Source organism: Notolepis coatsorum, assembly GCF_963971535.1.
Source record: "Notolepis coatsorum genome assembly, chromosome: 3".
NCBI classification, from domain to species: Eukaryota; Metazoa; Chordata; class Actinopteri; order Aulopiformes; family Paralepididae; genus Notolepis; species Notolepis coatsorum.
In genome coordinates this window covers 147763962-147781176 of record NC_140167.1, presented here as the reverse complement: position 1 = coordinate 147781176, position 17215 = coordinate 147763962, and the positions used below count along the sequence as shown (strand labels likewise).

Sequence of the window (17215 nt, the reverse complement as noted above, 5' to 3'; positions counted from 1 at the left end):
TGTCGGTCATCCTTGACCAGAATAAATGCGATAAACGCAAAAAAGAGCCAGGGGAATGGCCAAAGTTTAAAAAAAAAAAAAAAAAAAAACTTTAAAACGTTTCTTAATTTAAGTTTTGTTAAAAATATTATGATAATATGGAACCGTGAACCCAGTATCATGTATGGAATCATGTCCAGAGTGTTGCACCCCTAGTTATCAATGAATATACCTTAGAATGTATACAGTACATTGTATTTGCAAAAGTTTTCTTACATTTTCTATACGGTTGTCGTGCTCGTGTATTTGTCGCCATGCGCTTGGCGTACAGGTGCCCACGTGCAAGCAGTAAACCCCTACACCAAGAGTGACCTGGCAGCCGACTCCCTCCCAGCCATCATTTACAACTACAAGGTCAGAGCCACGCCCCAGGGCGTGCCTGCGAGCCCTCTGTGCCTCCTCTACCCAGACACCCCCAAGGACATCGCCTTTGCGCGCTATTTCAGCAAACCTGGTAGGCCTAACTCTGTCTCTGGGTTCTTCTTTTATCATACAACCATGGTTCCCTATCGAAGGCAGCCCCCCCACCCCACCTTGTTAAAGGAACACGCCAACATTTTGGGAAATTAGCTTACCGTCTTCTCCAGAGAGAGACAAGGAGATGGATAACAGTGCCCTCTGTGTGTTCAGTAGGAAGCTATCTGGCTGCACGTTAGCATACAGTAGCTTAGCACAATGAATGGAAGCGTGAGGAACTCTGTCCGCTTCTATTCATTGTGCTAAGCTAAGCTAACATGTAACCAGATAGCCTTCTACTGAACACACAGATGACACTGGTATCTTATCTTATTGTCTCTCTCTGGAGAAGACGATAAGCTAATTCCCCAAAATGTTGGCGTGTTCTTTTAAGTAAATCTCTTACTGTTATTGTTAGAATGTTTTGCTTTTGTAAACATGAGCCCACTAATGACATAATTTCTTATTACAGCAGAGACCACCCCGGGGGATTATTTGGCAAGAAGCCGCTGGTTTGTGTCAGAGCGGTAAGTGATATTATGGAGATGTTGAATCTCACTAATCTGATTAAAGCAGACAAACAAACAAATAAAAGGAATCTTGACAATCAAGGTTGTTTGGATTAATTATAATAAAACACAAGATACTTGTGCCCTAAGGATAAGGATAATCGATCAATGAAGAAACCCAATGGCCGTCACAACCGAGCAGCACCACTAGCACACAACCTATTTCACCACTACTGTTCACAACAAAAAAGCAAGAGCCAGCATATCACTAGGGTTATCAAGTGGGCAATCCCCTTCACTGGTGTTTCGTCAAGTTAGGCCCACGACACCTCAGGAAGGCTCAACGGTTAGTTCCAGCGTCCCAGAACCACCCCATCCATGCTAGCTCCCACTTTTCCATGATATTCACACACCGAACCTCCCTGTTATTCTATGTCAAAAATACAATTCCTTTTTTTTTATACTTTTTCTCCTTATTTTCCTATTTTTCTCCCATCCCAATTTCGCCTCGCCAATTCTCCCTTCAATTCTCCCCTCCCCTGTCTCGAACGTTGCTAGACTATGCCTCCCACTGGTCGGCTGCAGTGAGGACCAAGCCTTGCATCACGTGTCCCTTCCGGTACACGAGGAGGCAGCTGTCTCATCTTTTCACCTAAACAGCGCAATCTCTCAGTGGCAAGGAGTAAATTCCTATAATATTACACATGAAACATCAATAACAGTAGAACGTTATCCAGATAGTTGTGGCATGATTTGCAGCATTATGGAGATACCTGCCGTGCTGTGGAGATGTCGGCCGTCAGTTCCGACATGAAACTATTCACTACAAGGTCTGTGGATTACCTAGACTCCTAGAGTAATCGTTACATGATTTCCAGAAAGAGAGATTGCTTTTTGAGTTAAAACAATTTAAATTGCATTTTGAGTGCCACTCCATCAGCTCCACTGTATTTGGTGAATCACAAAACTATCTGGATGGCTAGATAGCACTCTGGGTTAAGGGGAACAAATATTTCTTAACATTTTGGGTGAACTGCCCCTTTAATATGATTTGCAATACGTTTTTATGGTTAGAATTGTATGGTTAGTTACCTCACCTGGAGGGGCCTAATTAAAGAGGGGGCTCATAGTAGTGTGTGTGCTGTGGGTGCTCTGTTCCACTCTGTGAAAGATATGCGTGGCTACACAGCACATTGTGACTTAAGTTATTTCACATCACTGTTATGTTTCAACTGCTGAGCGTCCCGCTCTAGCCTATTTAGATATTAATCTTTCGGGCACCTATTGTGCACGCACTGAAAAAGTTTACATGCACCTGCATTCGTCCGTGGCCACGCCTGCTTCCTTAAAACACAGGGTGTGGCCACTCCTATGCCCTTCTCGTCGTTTTCATGCGTGATCCTTGCTAAATGCACCATCAATCAGTGGACGTAATATGAAGAGAAACTAAGGAACGTCAGAATTTCCCCAGCCCCCGCGTTTTCCCCAGCGCGTCCAGATGGGATATCGGCCCTACGCTGGACTTTCTTCAGATTCCCGTTGCAGTGGACTGGTGAATGTCGCACGGCACTCATGTGTGCAGCGCGGGGGGCTTTGTACTCTGTTGAATGCACACAACAAGCAACGTTATTAAGTGTCTTTCCCAGTATCATGGCGCGCGCCACTAATGCTAATGCTGTTGCTATTGGGCCTCCACTCCCGTGTGGCGGGGGGAAACCAGGGCTGTGGACGGCTTCGGTCCTCTGCCCAGACATGGTAGAGTGGCACCCCGACCGGAAGCCGACGCCGAGGGGCGAGTCGACCCGGCAGGTGGCTGAGTGGGCTGATGACGCTTATATCGCCGCAGTACAGAATCTAGCGGCAACATATAACATTGCTCAGTTGGCTGCTTTTCTGTCTAAGATAGTGTCGGGCAGTGGGGTCTTGGGGCCGGCCGACGCCAAGACCCTCGCTCAGGGTTTTGAGGTTATACAGCATTTAACGCAGCCGCAAGCTATAACCTCAAGGAGGGGGAGGACACTTTCAACAATGTGCACAGACATCTGTGGTTAGAGCAGTCCCCCCTGGAGGAGGAGAGGAGAATTCCCCTCTCTCTCTGTGGATGGACTTTTTGGTTTGTCAGCGGAGGCGTTGGCGGCCTATAGCCGACATATCGCTTCTCATGACAGAGGCTGATACCCAGGCCCTTGCTACGCCTGGGTCTGTCTATGAGAATGTTGTACTGTCAGGAGGCTCCTTCGCCACACGCCCGGCGTGTGCGCTTGGCGAGCCTGGTGTTGTATGTGATGACGGAGCGGGTTTCCCTGTCTCTAAAAAAGGTTGTCAGAGTAGGAACACGTGGACGCATCTCAGCGATGTGAGGTCACAGCGCGGGTTCCCCTGGCCCCGCCCTCGCCAGGCGGGGAATTACATTTGTGCTTCCCCTGCCCAGACTGCCGGTCTACAGTATATAATTAATATAATAACGCGTAATTTGAGTGATGGTAATATCACTACAGGGCTACGGTGTGGGGGGCTTTCACCCAAGACGGAGTGAGGACCCCACATCATGCATGTCCAGCCGTAGAGCAGGCCATCCCCAGCTGGCTAATCGCTTGGCTAAAACGGGACAATGCTCAGCGGGGGAGCCGCCTCATTCACCAGGAGTGATGACTGCCGTTCCCCCCGTTTCAGACCGCCCCTTTCTGTCAGGATCCCCCCTTGGGTGCAATTTCCCCGACCCCAGCCTCGTTGGCAGGGTGCGAAACCCCAACCCCACGAGATACCTTGCTGGCGCGGTCGGGAGAAACCCCGGCCCCACGGGACCCCTCGTCGGCGAAGCCAGGGTTCGCAATGCACAGCAGGAGGGACCGGGTTACCTATCTACGATTCTTAGCGGGCCAGCGCCAGTTAGCTGCGAGGCCGCTTTGCGATTTTTACCACGTGTGGCTATAGAAGTGCCACATGTCGGTGTGGATGGAGAGAACGTTGAGAGCAGGGCTCGTGTTGCAGTTTACACACCCCCACCCTCCGTTTTTGGGTTTGAAACAGACAACTGTCGTCCACGGCAGCGACAGCCCTGGTCGACGAGATTCTATCTCTGTTGGCGAAGCAGGTCATCGTTGCGGTCCCACGGGAGGATGCGATGAATGGTGTTTACTCCTGATATTTCCTGGTGGCCCCGCCGTGGCCTGTCCCATGGTCGCCGCGGGCCCTCTCTCAGGCACACGGCACGCTGTTTCTGCCGTCTGTCCTGGGGCAGCCTCTAATGGCTTGGCTGCTGAAAGGTTGAATTTGGAGGGGATGCGTCTTAACACTACTGTGATTAGCACCATCCAGAACGTACGCGCTCCGTCCACTACCGCGGTTTACGCAGGGAAGTGGCGTATGTTTCTAGAGTGGTGTGAGGCTGGGGGCCTGGACCTGGTGTCATGTCCCCTGAACTTGGTTCTGTCCTTCCTCCAGTCTATCCTGGATAGGCTGTCGGCCTCGACAGTGAAGGTGTATGCCGTGGCTATATCATCTTGTCATGTGGGCTTTGAGGGCAGAACGCTGTTCAGCCACCCTCTCGTGAGACGTTTCCTGCTGGGCGCACGGTGCCTCAAGCCTGTTGAACATGCTCTGTCCCCAAGCTGGGACCTCCAACTGGTCCTGGGACTGTCTGGGGCCCCGTTTGAACCTCTTGAGCAGGCGCCATTGGATCGACTGTCTTTCAAGACTGCATTCCTTCTGGCCATCAACTCCGCTAAACGCGTGGGTGCTCTCTCGGTACAGCCCGAGTGTCTGTCTATACAGGGTGATAGCAGCGTGACTCTGAGGCCCAATCCGGCCTTTGTGCCAAAGAATATCCGGAGCTCTTATCGCTCCAGGGATATTGTGCTACAGGCATTTCACCCTCTCCTTCACGCAGGTGAGTTGGAGGCGAGCTGTCACCTGTTGTGTCCTGTCCGTGCGCTGATGGTGTACCTTAGGCGCACACAGGACCTCAGGGCTACCAGTCAACTGCTTGTCTGTTACGGTGGCCCCAGCGCAGGTAAGGCGCTGTCCAAGCAACGCCTGTCACATTGGTTATGCGAGGGCATTGCCCTCTGCTACACTTTAGCCAGACTGGTTCCCCCCGCTGGCGTCAGGGCACACTCCACTCGTGGAGTGGCAGCCTCTGCTGCCCTGCTTGGGGGGGCCTCGGTGGAGTACATCTGCGCTGCGGCTTCCTGGTCCTCCCCGGGTCCTTTTGTCAGGTTTTACCTCATGGACATGACTGGGGGCTCTGTACCGGGACTTCTCCTGCACCCCGCCACCAGGTGGGCTAGCAGGAGTGTGTGGCGTTGTGAAGAAGGAGCAACCCTCTTTTGGAGTGGTTGTCTCTCCGGTATGCCAGCTGACCCCACGAGATTATGAGGGGGAGCCTCCTGGGAGAGCTTCACTCCTCAGTTTTCAGAGCCTCCCCCTCAGTGAGAGAGCCTCCTCAGAGAGTTTCAGAGCCTCCTCCTCAGGGAATCTTCGCGGCGTACCAGGCGGAGATGAGCCTTCACCTGTTCTGTCCTGTCCGTGCGCTGGCAGTGTACCTCAGGGCTACCAGTCAACTACGTGTCTGTTACGGTGGCCCCAACATAGCGCTGCTGGCGGGACAAAACCTCATAACTCCAAAAACCCAACTTTTCAGCAGATGAAAAAAACAAACACAGATTTGAGGGCGAATAGAATTACAAGGTTTAGACAGATGATTGGTTTAATGCTTTCCCATTGTGTAGACTTTGTAAAACCACACACACATGGAGAATGAACTACTGAGTTGAAATAAAAAAAAAAAAATGGAGTTAGGAGGTTTTGTCCCACCAGCAGCGATAGGTGAGGTGCTGTCCAAGCAACGCCTGTCACATTGGTTGTGCGAGGGCATTGCCCCTGCTACACTTTGGTTCTCCTGCACCCAAAAAAATTCAGCGTGTGCACAATAGGTGTCCGAAATACGGATATCTCAATAGGCTGGAGCGGGATGCTCAGCCAGTATTCACATAACTAGGGTTATAGGATAACCTTCATTATGAATGAAAACATTGCGTCTTCAAACAACTTTCTCATTAGCTATATTCCTATTGTATTTTTGTTTAATTTTATTATTAAAATAAAATTGTGGGAGGCGGTTAGGTGGCCGAGTGGAGATTGCGTTCGTCACCAGCCTCGGAGCTGTGAGCTGGATTCGCCTGTTCGAATCCAGCTCACAGCTCCGGGGTTGTCACCAGCTTGGCTGGCCGTCTGCACTAATACAATTGGCTGTATTAGAGGGTCTGAGAAGCTGGCGGGGTGGGTCCGGGTCGTTGTAAACAGCGACTCCTACAGTTCGGTCGGGGCGCCTGCTAAGCGCGGATAGGACTCGAGGGGGATAGTGTGGTCCTCCCACACGCTACGCCCTCTCGATGAGAATCCGCGCTGCCAGGTGAAAAGAAGCGGTGATTGGCTGGACGTGTGTCGGAGGAAGCACGTGGTAGCCTCCACTCTCCCAGATGATCTGACTGTGGGGGGTAAGTGCGCAGCGACCAGGAAGGGACTGGGAATTGGCATACGACTAACATTGGGATGGGAGAAAATCGGAGGAAAATGGAGGGGGAAAAAGACCAATAAAAAAAATAAATAAATAAAATTGTGGGGCTTTTGCACAATGGTAGCAATATAATGTTTGAGTGTATCTGAGCTGCTTGTTACTTCTCCTCAGCAACTCTCAGCCTGAGGAGCCAACATGGATGGAGACCTCGGAGGAAATGGACACTTGTGTAGGTTGAACTCCTCCCCACATATTTATGACTTTAGTGTTTTTTCTTTTTTTTCTATTGTATTGTATTTCTATTTAACTGAAAAATGCTACGTTAGCATCTTTAGCATTCCTAATTAAAACCATTGGGTACAGCGGCATCCATTGGTTTCAATGAGGAATACCACTGATGCTAATGAGTAGTTTTTAGGAGAGCTGACTTGAAGACTCGATATCTTTTTTATGCAAGCTTTACTGATCAAATGAGATTCCACAGTGAGAAATTATTAGCATTGAATGTGTGAATAGTGAACAAACCAGACATCCAAGCTTGCCCAACAGATGAGTTACAATAAACCACTAGTGAAGACTAATAACAATTTTGAAATTCCAAACGTCACCGCAACCTGAACTGATAGTGAACAAAAAGATGCATGTGTTACGTTTCAGAAATTAGATAAAAAATAATTAAAAAAAACACGCTCCACTGCTCAGCCTCTCAGGATACCTTGTATAAATAGTGTACACCAGGCCGGCACATCCTGGTACTTGGGCCTTTTCCACGGTTATTGGTGGTTTGATGGACATGATTACAGCAGGCCTAGTACAACTGGCCCTGTATCCTTGGCCACCAATTTCCACATTGTGTTTTCCTCTCTATGAGCTCTGATTTAAAATGTGTCTACAGATGAATACATGTTGTTGTTGTAAACTAACTCTTTCTTACTCTTGTCAACATAGCAGGAGCAAACTGCTTCTGCTGCCAGTGTGCCCAGCTGCGGGACAGACACAGCATTGATTGCTGCTTCACCCCTGAGCCCCAGTGTGCTCTTGCCACAGGTGAGATGACTTTTAATGGAACCTCGTCGTATTACTTTAAAGGTACTGCTGTACTGTAAAGTTTTACGTTTGGTTCATTGCCAGTATTGAATACATTGCACAATTATGTACATATTACAAAAAAATTATATTTTTGAATAAACCAATTTGCTATAGAGTACTGTTTTGATATACCGGTAATGTTATAACAATCCCATTGTATTGGTCAACAGCATGAAAACTAGGGATGTCAGATATTATCGGCCTACCGATATTATCGGCATTAAAATGTGATATCGGAAAATATCGGTATCTGTTTTCAAATTTTTTTATTTAATTTTTTTACATTTCTATAACCTTTATTTACCCAGGCAAGCAAGTAAGAACTAATTCAGATTTTATTTATTGTCAAAAGTATGCATAATGTTGTGTTAATTCCAAAACAAGAGATATGTAATGTTAATTACCTGAAATTATTCAGTTTTTGGGGGGGGGGGGGAAACCCTGCATATATCGGTATCGGTTGATATCGGAAATTAAGAGTTGGACAATATCGGTAAAAAAGCCAATATCGAGCATCCCTAATAAACTCAATGTTGGTACTTGTAATCAGTCATTAAGCATCTTTTTAGTAACAATGTTCTGTGGTGTTTATTCTGTAGATGTGTTCTCTCCCCGATGACTCCATCTCAGACTTGTGGGAAGGACCCCCGCAGTTCTCCCATTTTCAGGCAGACGACCTCATAGTGGACTACAGCGTGTACGACATGTGAACACTGTCTTAGTGATCGCACTGGTGAATGGAAACAAAGTTCACATGGAGGATGTCGCCTCATGTTGGGAAATGACAACGCTGCGGCAATGTAGATATTTATTGAATCTTGTTTATTAAAATAAACAGAATATATTTTAATATGTTCCCGTGCCAAGAGAAATCACGTTTGTACTGTACAATATTTCCATACGTTTTAACCGGCAAAAAGGACATCCAATGTACAGCAACACATTCAGAAGTCTGTTAGTTTTGGCTTGTTTGCAGAAACTGGTCTGTGATCACCCAGATATGTCATGAGCCCTATATACACAACATGACCACTGCCATACAATAGGTTTTCCTGATTTTGATTAGGAAAATAAAACCCAGTTTAAAGATGCTATAGATATCTTATTTATTTTGTTCATAGAAATGTTAATACACCCAGAGCTTTTATAAAAGGTATGGAATAAAAGTATTGCTTTTCCCCAATTTGTTTTAATTAATTCATCATTGTAAAGATTGTAGCAGGTCTAAAATTTATTTTGTTTGTTACGTGCATGTATCCCCTCCCTTTTCCCATTTCCCCATGTGGAATACACCTGATTGGAATGACGTGCTGGTGCTCTAGTGCAACATCTATAGTGTTATCTATAGCACCTTTAATATTTTAACTTCAAACCATCTGACTTTGTCTGATCTGTGCAAACTTTAACAAAATACATTGCAGAATTATGTACATATTACAAAAAGAAAACTAGACTTAATAAACCATGTCTTGATTTGCTATAGAGTATTGTCTTGATATCCTTTGCATTGGTCAACATCATGAAGACATCTCAGCCATCCATATTTGAAACATCCATCGTACAACATCCAACATTGCTACGTGTACATTCTTCTACGAAAACAGTGGTCACACAATTAGCCACTCAGTCGTTTTACTCTGGACTGAACTTGGGGGACAAATGAAATGTATTGCACGAGTGCTTTTTCCACACTGAAGTTAATTTGGCAAACCCCATAATGCCAAATGTCTACATTCATTGACAGCAATTGAGATCCTGGCCAAAGGCACAAGCTTAATGACGAGTCCATAACTCAATACATTAAATCATACAATATATATATATTAGTACTGTAGAACCTTCAACATTGACGAGGAATGGACAAACAGGAGGCGCTACTAAAACTTCTGGGCCTCCGACACGGACTAAGTCCTAACCAACCAATAGAAAGGGACAGACATTTCCACAAAAGAGTCATGTCTGCACTGATGTCAACAAGACAAATTCCTGTCCATCGACTATATTTGGTGAACGAAAACATGATTTCAAAGGATACTATTAACTTCTAGGTAGTAGATACATCTTTCCAAAGTTCTATTATACGATTCAAAACATGCATTTGCATTCCCTGCACCAAGAGCTGCTCCTTGGACAGGTCTTCCTGCTATGCCCAAGTGAGGTGTAAAGCATAGGTCTGACCCGTGCAGATTACAATCTAGCCACATCCAGGGTCATAACATAACCTTTTTGGTCCTCTGAATCTTTACCACCTCTAAACCAACTTGCTACACTGGACCAAGCTAAGCAACGAATAGAGGGCTGCCAGATTACCTAGATTGGAAAGTGGAATTTGGATCAACTGTCAATCTGGATCCGACAGGATCAGATTTCGTTTTTTTTCTCTTCAATTATAAATCCAATTCTGCTCCAAAAGACGCCATAGCACAAAATGGCCTCTAGGTTATGCTAAGTGAACATTGTTCCTCCCGAGTGTCTCAGAGAATGCACATCTGGCAACCCTCCTATAGTATGGCAGTGTTTTTCACCTTAATTTGAGTCATAGCTTGCATTACTAGACATGATTGAAGTAAAAAATAATTATTATCGATGAGAACAAACATACAGCCTCTCAGTTGGTGTCACAAGACCCTTCCAAATCTGATAAAACCACAAATATACTATAGCGGTCATGACATGGTACAAAGACCCAGTGGAATAGTTAAGGGTGTGTGTCGTGTTCGATTGTGCCTACCTACTCTCTAAGCCTCATCACCATAAACACACATGGATGGCATTGTTACAATATATTACATGTACAGTATATTCATTCACACAAACAAATACCACGATAAGACCCACATAATAAAAAAACACTGCTCTCAGAAACCCAGGTGCTTGTTTGAAGTTGCAGTGCATCTCCGAGAGTACGGATCTGGGAAGTGGATTTAATAACTTGTTTTTTAAAGGTTCACTCAGTCTCGGGTGGATGGCAGTAATACCATGAAACAATACAAAAGAGCTCACGAATAAAACAAGAGATGAAATATCTGTGGGTAAAATGAATGATCCGTCTTAATCTGAAGATTAAATTCCTGTTCTTGTACTATGCGCTCCTTACTTTGAGATAAAACAAAATATACAAAAAGGTAACTAAAGCAAGAAAAAAAAGTGTCTTTGTGCCCAAATTAAATCTAATCAAAGCCATTAAACACTTAAGGTTTATAAATGATTGTTTTGTGGAGAGTACCAGCATTAGATGCTATGTCTGGCTGAAAATATCTTGATTTCCAGAAAATTTACGAGGCGTTATAAGTGCAAATATTAGACATTGAAAAAAATACATCCCTTTTTGAGATTAAATTAGTGCATATACCATACCTATGCAGCAAGAATCCCAAATGTAATGTCGCACACATTAAACGCAATATTACGAACCCTATAGTCTCTAGTAAAACATTTCACAGGTCTTGTGGGGTTCCTAACACAGAGACTGGTGAAAATATATGAATACATCCACAAGTTAAAAACAAACAGACAAGACTTGTGACTCGGGCTGCAGCATACGGGCTCAACCTCAAACCACTTTTTGTTCTCTGTGCTTTACAGTAGACACTTGGTTAGTACGATCATTATTATTTTGTTCCTATTGTTGAAATTGTGAGAGGGATTTCTACATCTATAGCCCAACATTAAGCCCAGTGTACGTCTGCGAGCCTTAAGAGCGTCAATACAACTGGGCAACAGGTCCCCATCAAGAGGTAAACATGGTTCTGAGGAGTCATCACCTCCTGCTGTGGAGGCTTAAGATGGGCATGAATCACTAGAGCTTGTTAACTAATTTGTTTCCCCATAGAGATGAAAAAAAAAACATAAGTTTGGTTATTTGTTAGTTAGTACTTATGCATTTGTAGGTTTTATTTGTAGCTACTTACTGGGCTCTGTTCACGGTATACCTCGGTTTGGCTACTATGTTGGTGATCGGAATGAATCGGAGCTCATTCTACTGTATGTCACAAGCCACGTTGCGGTCTCTTAAAATACCAGAGTCTGCATTATGTATACGACATACAACTGATACAACATGTCGATTTCACCAAACAGTGAACGTATTGATTTTCTCTCCACCAAAGCCGAACAGACACTGTACCCATAGGACCAAAACTAGACCTGATCTAGACTAATATACTGAGGTTACATTACATCTACATATCTATTCTTTGATATCACAAAATTCATTTATCTCAAGAGTATATAAATAAACAATTTACACGTTGCATAATATAATCTCATAGTGTTTGTAAATAGCATTTTAAGTACTCTCATGTACAACACATACCAGTAAGGGGAGGGAGTGAGTATAAGTAGAAGTGACTCAGAAGCGGTAATATACAGCCTGAAAGCAAAGCACACAAAAGGAGAATGCTGTCGAGTGAAAACCTCTGTGACCCCACTCCCGTGGAATGTAGCACTCGTGTTGAATCATCAATTGGTTAAATCATAGTGATTTTTTTTTTTTTTTCAAGAAATACAGTATGTGGGCATCCAAATAAATGTAAGAATTAAATGTTTAAAGATATCATTCTGACAGCATTGGGGGGGGGGGGGGGGGGGGGGGGGGGGGGGGGTAGAAATTGAAAAGCCACAAATTCAGCATGTCAAAAGATACGGCACTATCGTACAAAGTCAAAAAGCATCACGGTCCATCGCAACATTAGTAATCTAGAATTTTCTTTTTTTCCTTTACTGAAACAGCGCCTCCCTGTGGCTGCGAGGATTTTACAGCAGGCCATCCAAGTTCTTCTCTGCGGTTTCCTTATCGCCTGTGACCGGCAGGGGGTTGTGTTTGTTATGGTAGTCCTGTAGGATGGTCACGACGTCTGGGTGGCCAAAGTGTAAGGCTTCCTCCATGGGCGTGTTCCCCCACCTGCCAAGACAAGGTGTGTGGAGAACATCAATACACCTCCATGATATGGCCCACCACAGAAAATAACAGCTACCTGTGAGTTAAATGCATTATAATAATTAAGTGATATCGAGAGGAAATGATTCATACTCATAGACCTGGGATCAGCACAGATTCTATGCACCGCTTTTATCACATACTATCATTCTATACGTAATTTCCAACAAAAGCAGTTCTTGAAACGTATCACATGTTGCAAAGAAACCCTAAATTGACCATATTCATATGGTGGCCATTTTGGAGCATTTATGTCATGCTCAGGATGGGATTCCTTTCCACCCTGTTCCCAGCCAAGGTAGGGCGACGGAGGAACACAGAAATGCGTACCTGTCTTTGGGCACCGGGTTCACCTTACAAGCCTCCAGGAGGAAGGTCACCACCTCTCCATGGCCTGAAAGCAGAGCGGTCAGATTCTAGCGTTACATCACTTCAAGATGGACCGGGAATCTTGCAATTTGTACAAAGCGTATAACAAATACTTTTTGTTTTGATACAAAAAAAAAGTATTCCTATGATAAACATTTTCAAATTACATTGACCAGATATTATTCACAGAGGTAAACAACAGACAGTCTTTGATTAAAGATAGAGATTACTGACATAATGACATGATGCAACATGGAGACCTAGGTTACAGCAATGGCCCTATAGCCTAAATCTCTGTAGAATGGCTAACAGAGTATTTATATAGGAGAGTAGAAAAAACTAAGTGGAGCATTGGTGTACATACTATGAATTATAGATATGATGTACAGAAAGGTATCTGAAATTATATATATATGATGTACAAAGATATCTGAAATTATAGATATGATGTACAGAGGTATCTGAAATTATAGATATGATGTACAGAGGTATCTGGATAATGAAGTATACTTATGAGAAATCAGATCAGAATGGTCTAATGGCCAAGTATACTTTTCACATACAAGGAATTTGCTTTGGACGTTACTGGTGTGACATTACCGGACAGACATTAACAGACAGATAATACAATAAAGTGGTGGAATAAAATGACATGAGCTAAGTTAAGCACAATAGAATAATATATTTATGAAATAAAATATAGGCCAGGGCTGTATAAGAGGTTGAATACAATTATGTGGGATATAAACTAAATTAAATATAGCTCAATAGATAGATATAGTACAATTATAAGTAATATGCGTGTACAAGCTGAATTGAAGGTTATGTGCAGAGAGAGTGAGAGGTGGGGGATCGTGTGTGTAGATCGATACAGTATGTGTGGGAGTGAAAGCTACAGTGTGTGAGATACTAAGAGAGAGAGATGGAGAGATAGTGTGTTTGTGCATGTGTTAGTATTTGACAGGGACATTTACCAACATACCGTACTTCTGACTGAACCGTCCTTGGGGCACAGGAATATCACATGTGAATTATAGAATTGAGGTGGTCCTCTTTAAATCTGCCTTTTTGGTTTAATTAAGTAAGGTGGACCATATGAGTCTTTATCAACTGTTCAACAGGTGAATATTCAATTAAATTCAAGCTGACAATATTTTAACCTCATGGTCATGGTATAATTTTATATCCAGAGTAGTAAGTAATTCCCATCCCCAACTACACAGACAAAGTATAAAAGAAACGGTCCAAACTACTCTTGAGGTTTAGGCCAGGGAGGGTTTACCAGTATTTTCTTTTAGCAGTCCAGTGGTGGACGGACCCACAATCCTCCCCATCATGTATATAATGGAATATAGTATAGTAGAAATACCCTGATAGAATAGTACTCTCGTGAAAGTAAAACTCCATTCAAAGTTAAACCTCTGTCCACACGACCGCACAGAGTGATGTATATACATGTAGTACAATGCCAAAGCAGTAGGTGGCGATGTAGTTCAAACATGAAGGCCATTTTCAACCAATCAAAAGGGTTGAGCTTGTTACTACACGTCCTGCTCAAAAACAGAAACCCACCATCTTTAAATTACCTCGCGTGAACCATTTAGCAACATAGCATTTATTTTTCAGCAAGAAACAAAGTGCAATAAAAGTGCAATAAACAAAAAAGAATACAGTCACTGTGTGTTCTGCCTCATTTGTTGATGAAACAAAACCAACATAAACACAATTTACCACCAAGAGCGGAGAGTTTAGTCTCACAAAAAGATCTCTGATGTTGTTAGCTACATGCTAATGTGATTGGAATTTTCCATTATAATAGTTAGCATTGAGGCTAGCGTACATTAGTGTAGTAAGGTTAACGCTAGTAGAATAAATGGATGAAAACGTTACTTAACAGATTGCAGAATGGGTACAATACAATACGGCTCAATACAAACAATTGTTAAGGGGATGCAGACTGTTGTAGTTTGGACTGGGTTCCTTATAACAATAACTTGACAACACATGAGCTTACATTTACATTTACATTTAGTCATTTAGCTGACGCTTTTATCCAAAGCGACTTACAAGTTCTGTGCGACAAGACAGCAAAGTTGGTAGCCGCAGCTACTTGGGACGCCTGAATACTTCCACAACAAATTTGTGTTTCCGCGTCTCTGATTGGCCACGCGCGTTTCTGGTCATGTGACATGTACGCCCAATCGTGGGACAGCAAGTTTTTGGATGGTTAAGCTTAGGCGCTCTTTCGAAGTTGGTTAAGGTTAGAGAGCATGGCGATAGAACGCCTGCACTGATTCCAATCTCTAACCTTAACCAACTGCGAAAGAGTCGCCTAAGCTTAACGAGTGATAAACTAGGCGTTAGGTAGTTTGCAGGCTGTTAGACCCGGAAATAGGCGCAGAACTTGACGTCCCACGATTGGCGCACATGTCACATGACCAGAAACGCGCGTGGCCAATCAGAGCGCAAAACTCGAACGCGGAAACACGAATTTGTTGTGGAAAGCATAGACGCACTTGGGACAGCTCTGCTGTAAACACTGGAAATAACCTCGGTTACTATGCCCACACACAACCACTGCAACCGGGATGCGCGCAAAACTTCACCCTGGACTCGGTTGTAAAAGAACACGGTTGCACTGTTCCAAAAACCCGGTTTGCGTGTGGACGAACAGTGCAACCTCGCACATTAAGGCTTGGTTACATAACACGTTTAGAGGTAATAGAAGTAAACTGACAATTCTAGCCAAATGTAGACTCAAGAGCAGAACTGTGTCAAAGGTTCTGTAGCTTCTTTACGTTATTCACAACTCTTGACACAATAAGGAACTTTTTTGAAAGGGCCAATTTTTTTAAATTTTTTTTATTAATTATGAGGTACACATGGCATATTAACACATTGACCGCCGGGGGTTGTGCCCATCTCATACCCCTCTCTGCCACCGTTAAAAGCCTATGGAGATGTTTACCTTCTTTGCAGGGCTATAACCTTTTTAATTGTATTGCTATATTGACATTACTATGGCCCATTCAACATCGATTATCTATCGTTCAGGATGTGGGAACGTTATACTTTTTCATTCATACATTGTTGTGTTAATACCTTCGAGAATATAAGTATGTTTTTAATCTTTTCTGCTGTAATTCCAAAAACGCTAGTTATAGGCCCAAACACATATGATAGATTATCGATTGGCGTTTCTTTCCCATACACGCTATATTAAAAAATTCAAATATATATGATCGGTATACATTATGCTTCATCATGCGTGGAGGAAAGGGGGGGGGTCGTTTATAATTCCTTGATCATCAGTAACGGCTTTATGTAGTATGGGTGATATATTGATCAGATGGTTTGCAGTGAAATGAATAAACAATCGGGCTGAAAATAACGTTACTGTTCTCTTACCTTGGGCCGATGAGACTGGCGGTGAAGGATCCCAATTATTTGACGCCGATCGCCTAGGTCCATTTCCGGTTTGTATGGCGCAATAAACGCCGAAATCATATAGATTATTAAGTTTAGAAAGTGATCCATATGTACTATAGTGTCTGTCAGGAGTCCCGTAGCGAGATGCGACTGCCGGAGGAATTTCCTCGATGCACCGATGACACTTCCGGTTTTTGCGAGAGTGTAACTCGCCCGACCATCCACCAGGCGGCGGTATTGAGCCGTTGCAGTCCCATCTAGGGTCCCGCTAGGGCATCGGGGGTTGGGTGGATGAATTATGAATGCCATGGCGAAAAAATAAAATATTGATCTCAAAAACGCTGAAAAGCGATTTTGGCGACCAATGTGTTAAATGAACACCCGACTCTAGAGTTTAATTGTAACCGTTTAATCAAGATAAGATTATTTAATTTAGAGAATAATCTATTTGCAACTTTCATATCCCACTATAACTCAACATACAGGTCTTGCTTCAATCATTATCAATGTAATACAAATATTATCAATGTAAACAAACTTACCACCATAAAACACAAGCTAATGTTTGGCTTTCTCAGCTCAGGCAATGCATCCGAGAGTGAGTTTTCTTTTCTAAGTTGCTTAAATGAAAATGTAAATGCAGTAGAACGATGATAACAGAGGGAGCTGGTGGGAGTACTCATTAGAAATACTTGAGTTATACCTTGTAACCGATCAAAAATGCATGCACGTTTCTATTTTAAATAACTTAGATAGATAGATTCTTATTGTCCTTTATCTTCTTAAAACTGGAATGTAGTGTAGTAAAAGTCCCCTAAAACAAACACTCAAGTACCTCAATTTTATTTGTGGTACAGTAGTTGAGAT

The 17215-nt window shown here is 43.5% G+C and overlaps 1 protein-coding gene across 2 annotated transcripts in view; it reads right to left on the bottom strand.

The window, feature by feature from the left end:
- Positions 1–12215: 12215 nt before the first annotated feature.
- The window catches only part of LOC311224637 (glutaminase kidney isoform, mitochondrial-like), a 133264-nt gene continuing 128264 nt past the window's right edge, over positions 12216–17215 (bottom strand). For both annotated transcript variants that reach the window (XM_084309703.1, XM_084309704.1), the window contains exons 17-18: positions 12881–12944; positions 12216–12514 (exon numbers count right to left, since the gene is read on the bottom strand). In XM_084309703.1, coding sequence (XP_084165829.1) covers positions 12367–12514; positions 12881–12944 — 212 coding nt within the window. In that variant the 3' untranslated portion in view covers positions 12216–12366. The remainder of the gene's footprint in view (positions 12515–12880; positions 12945–17215) is intronic.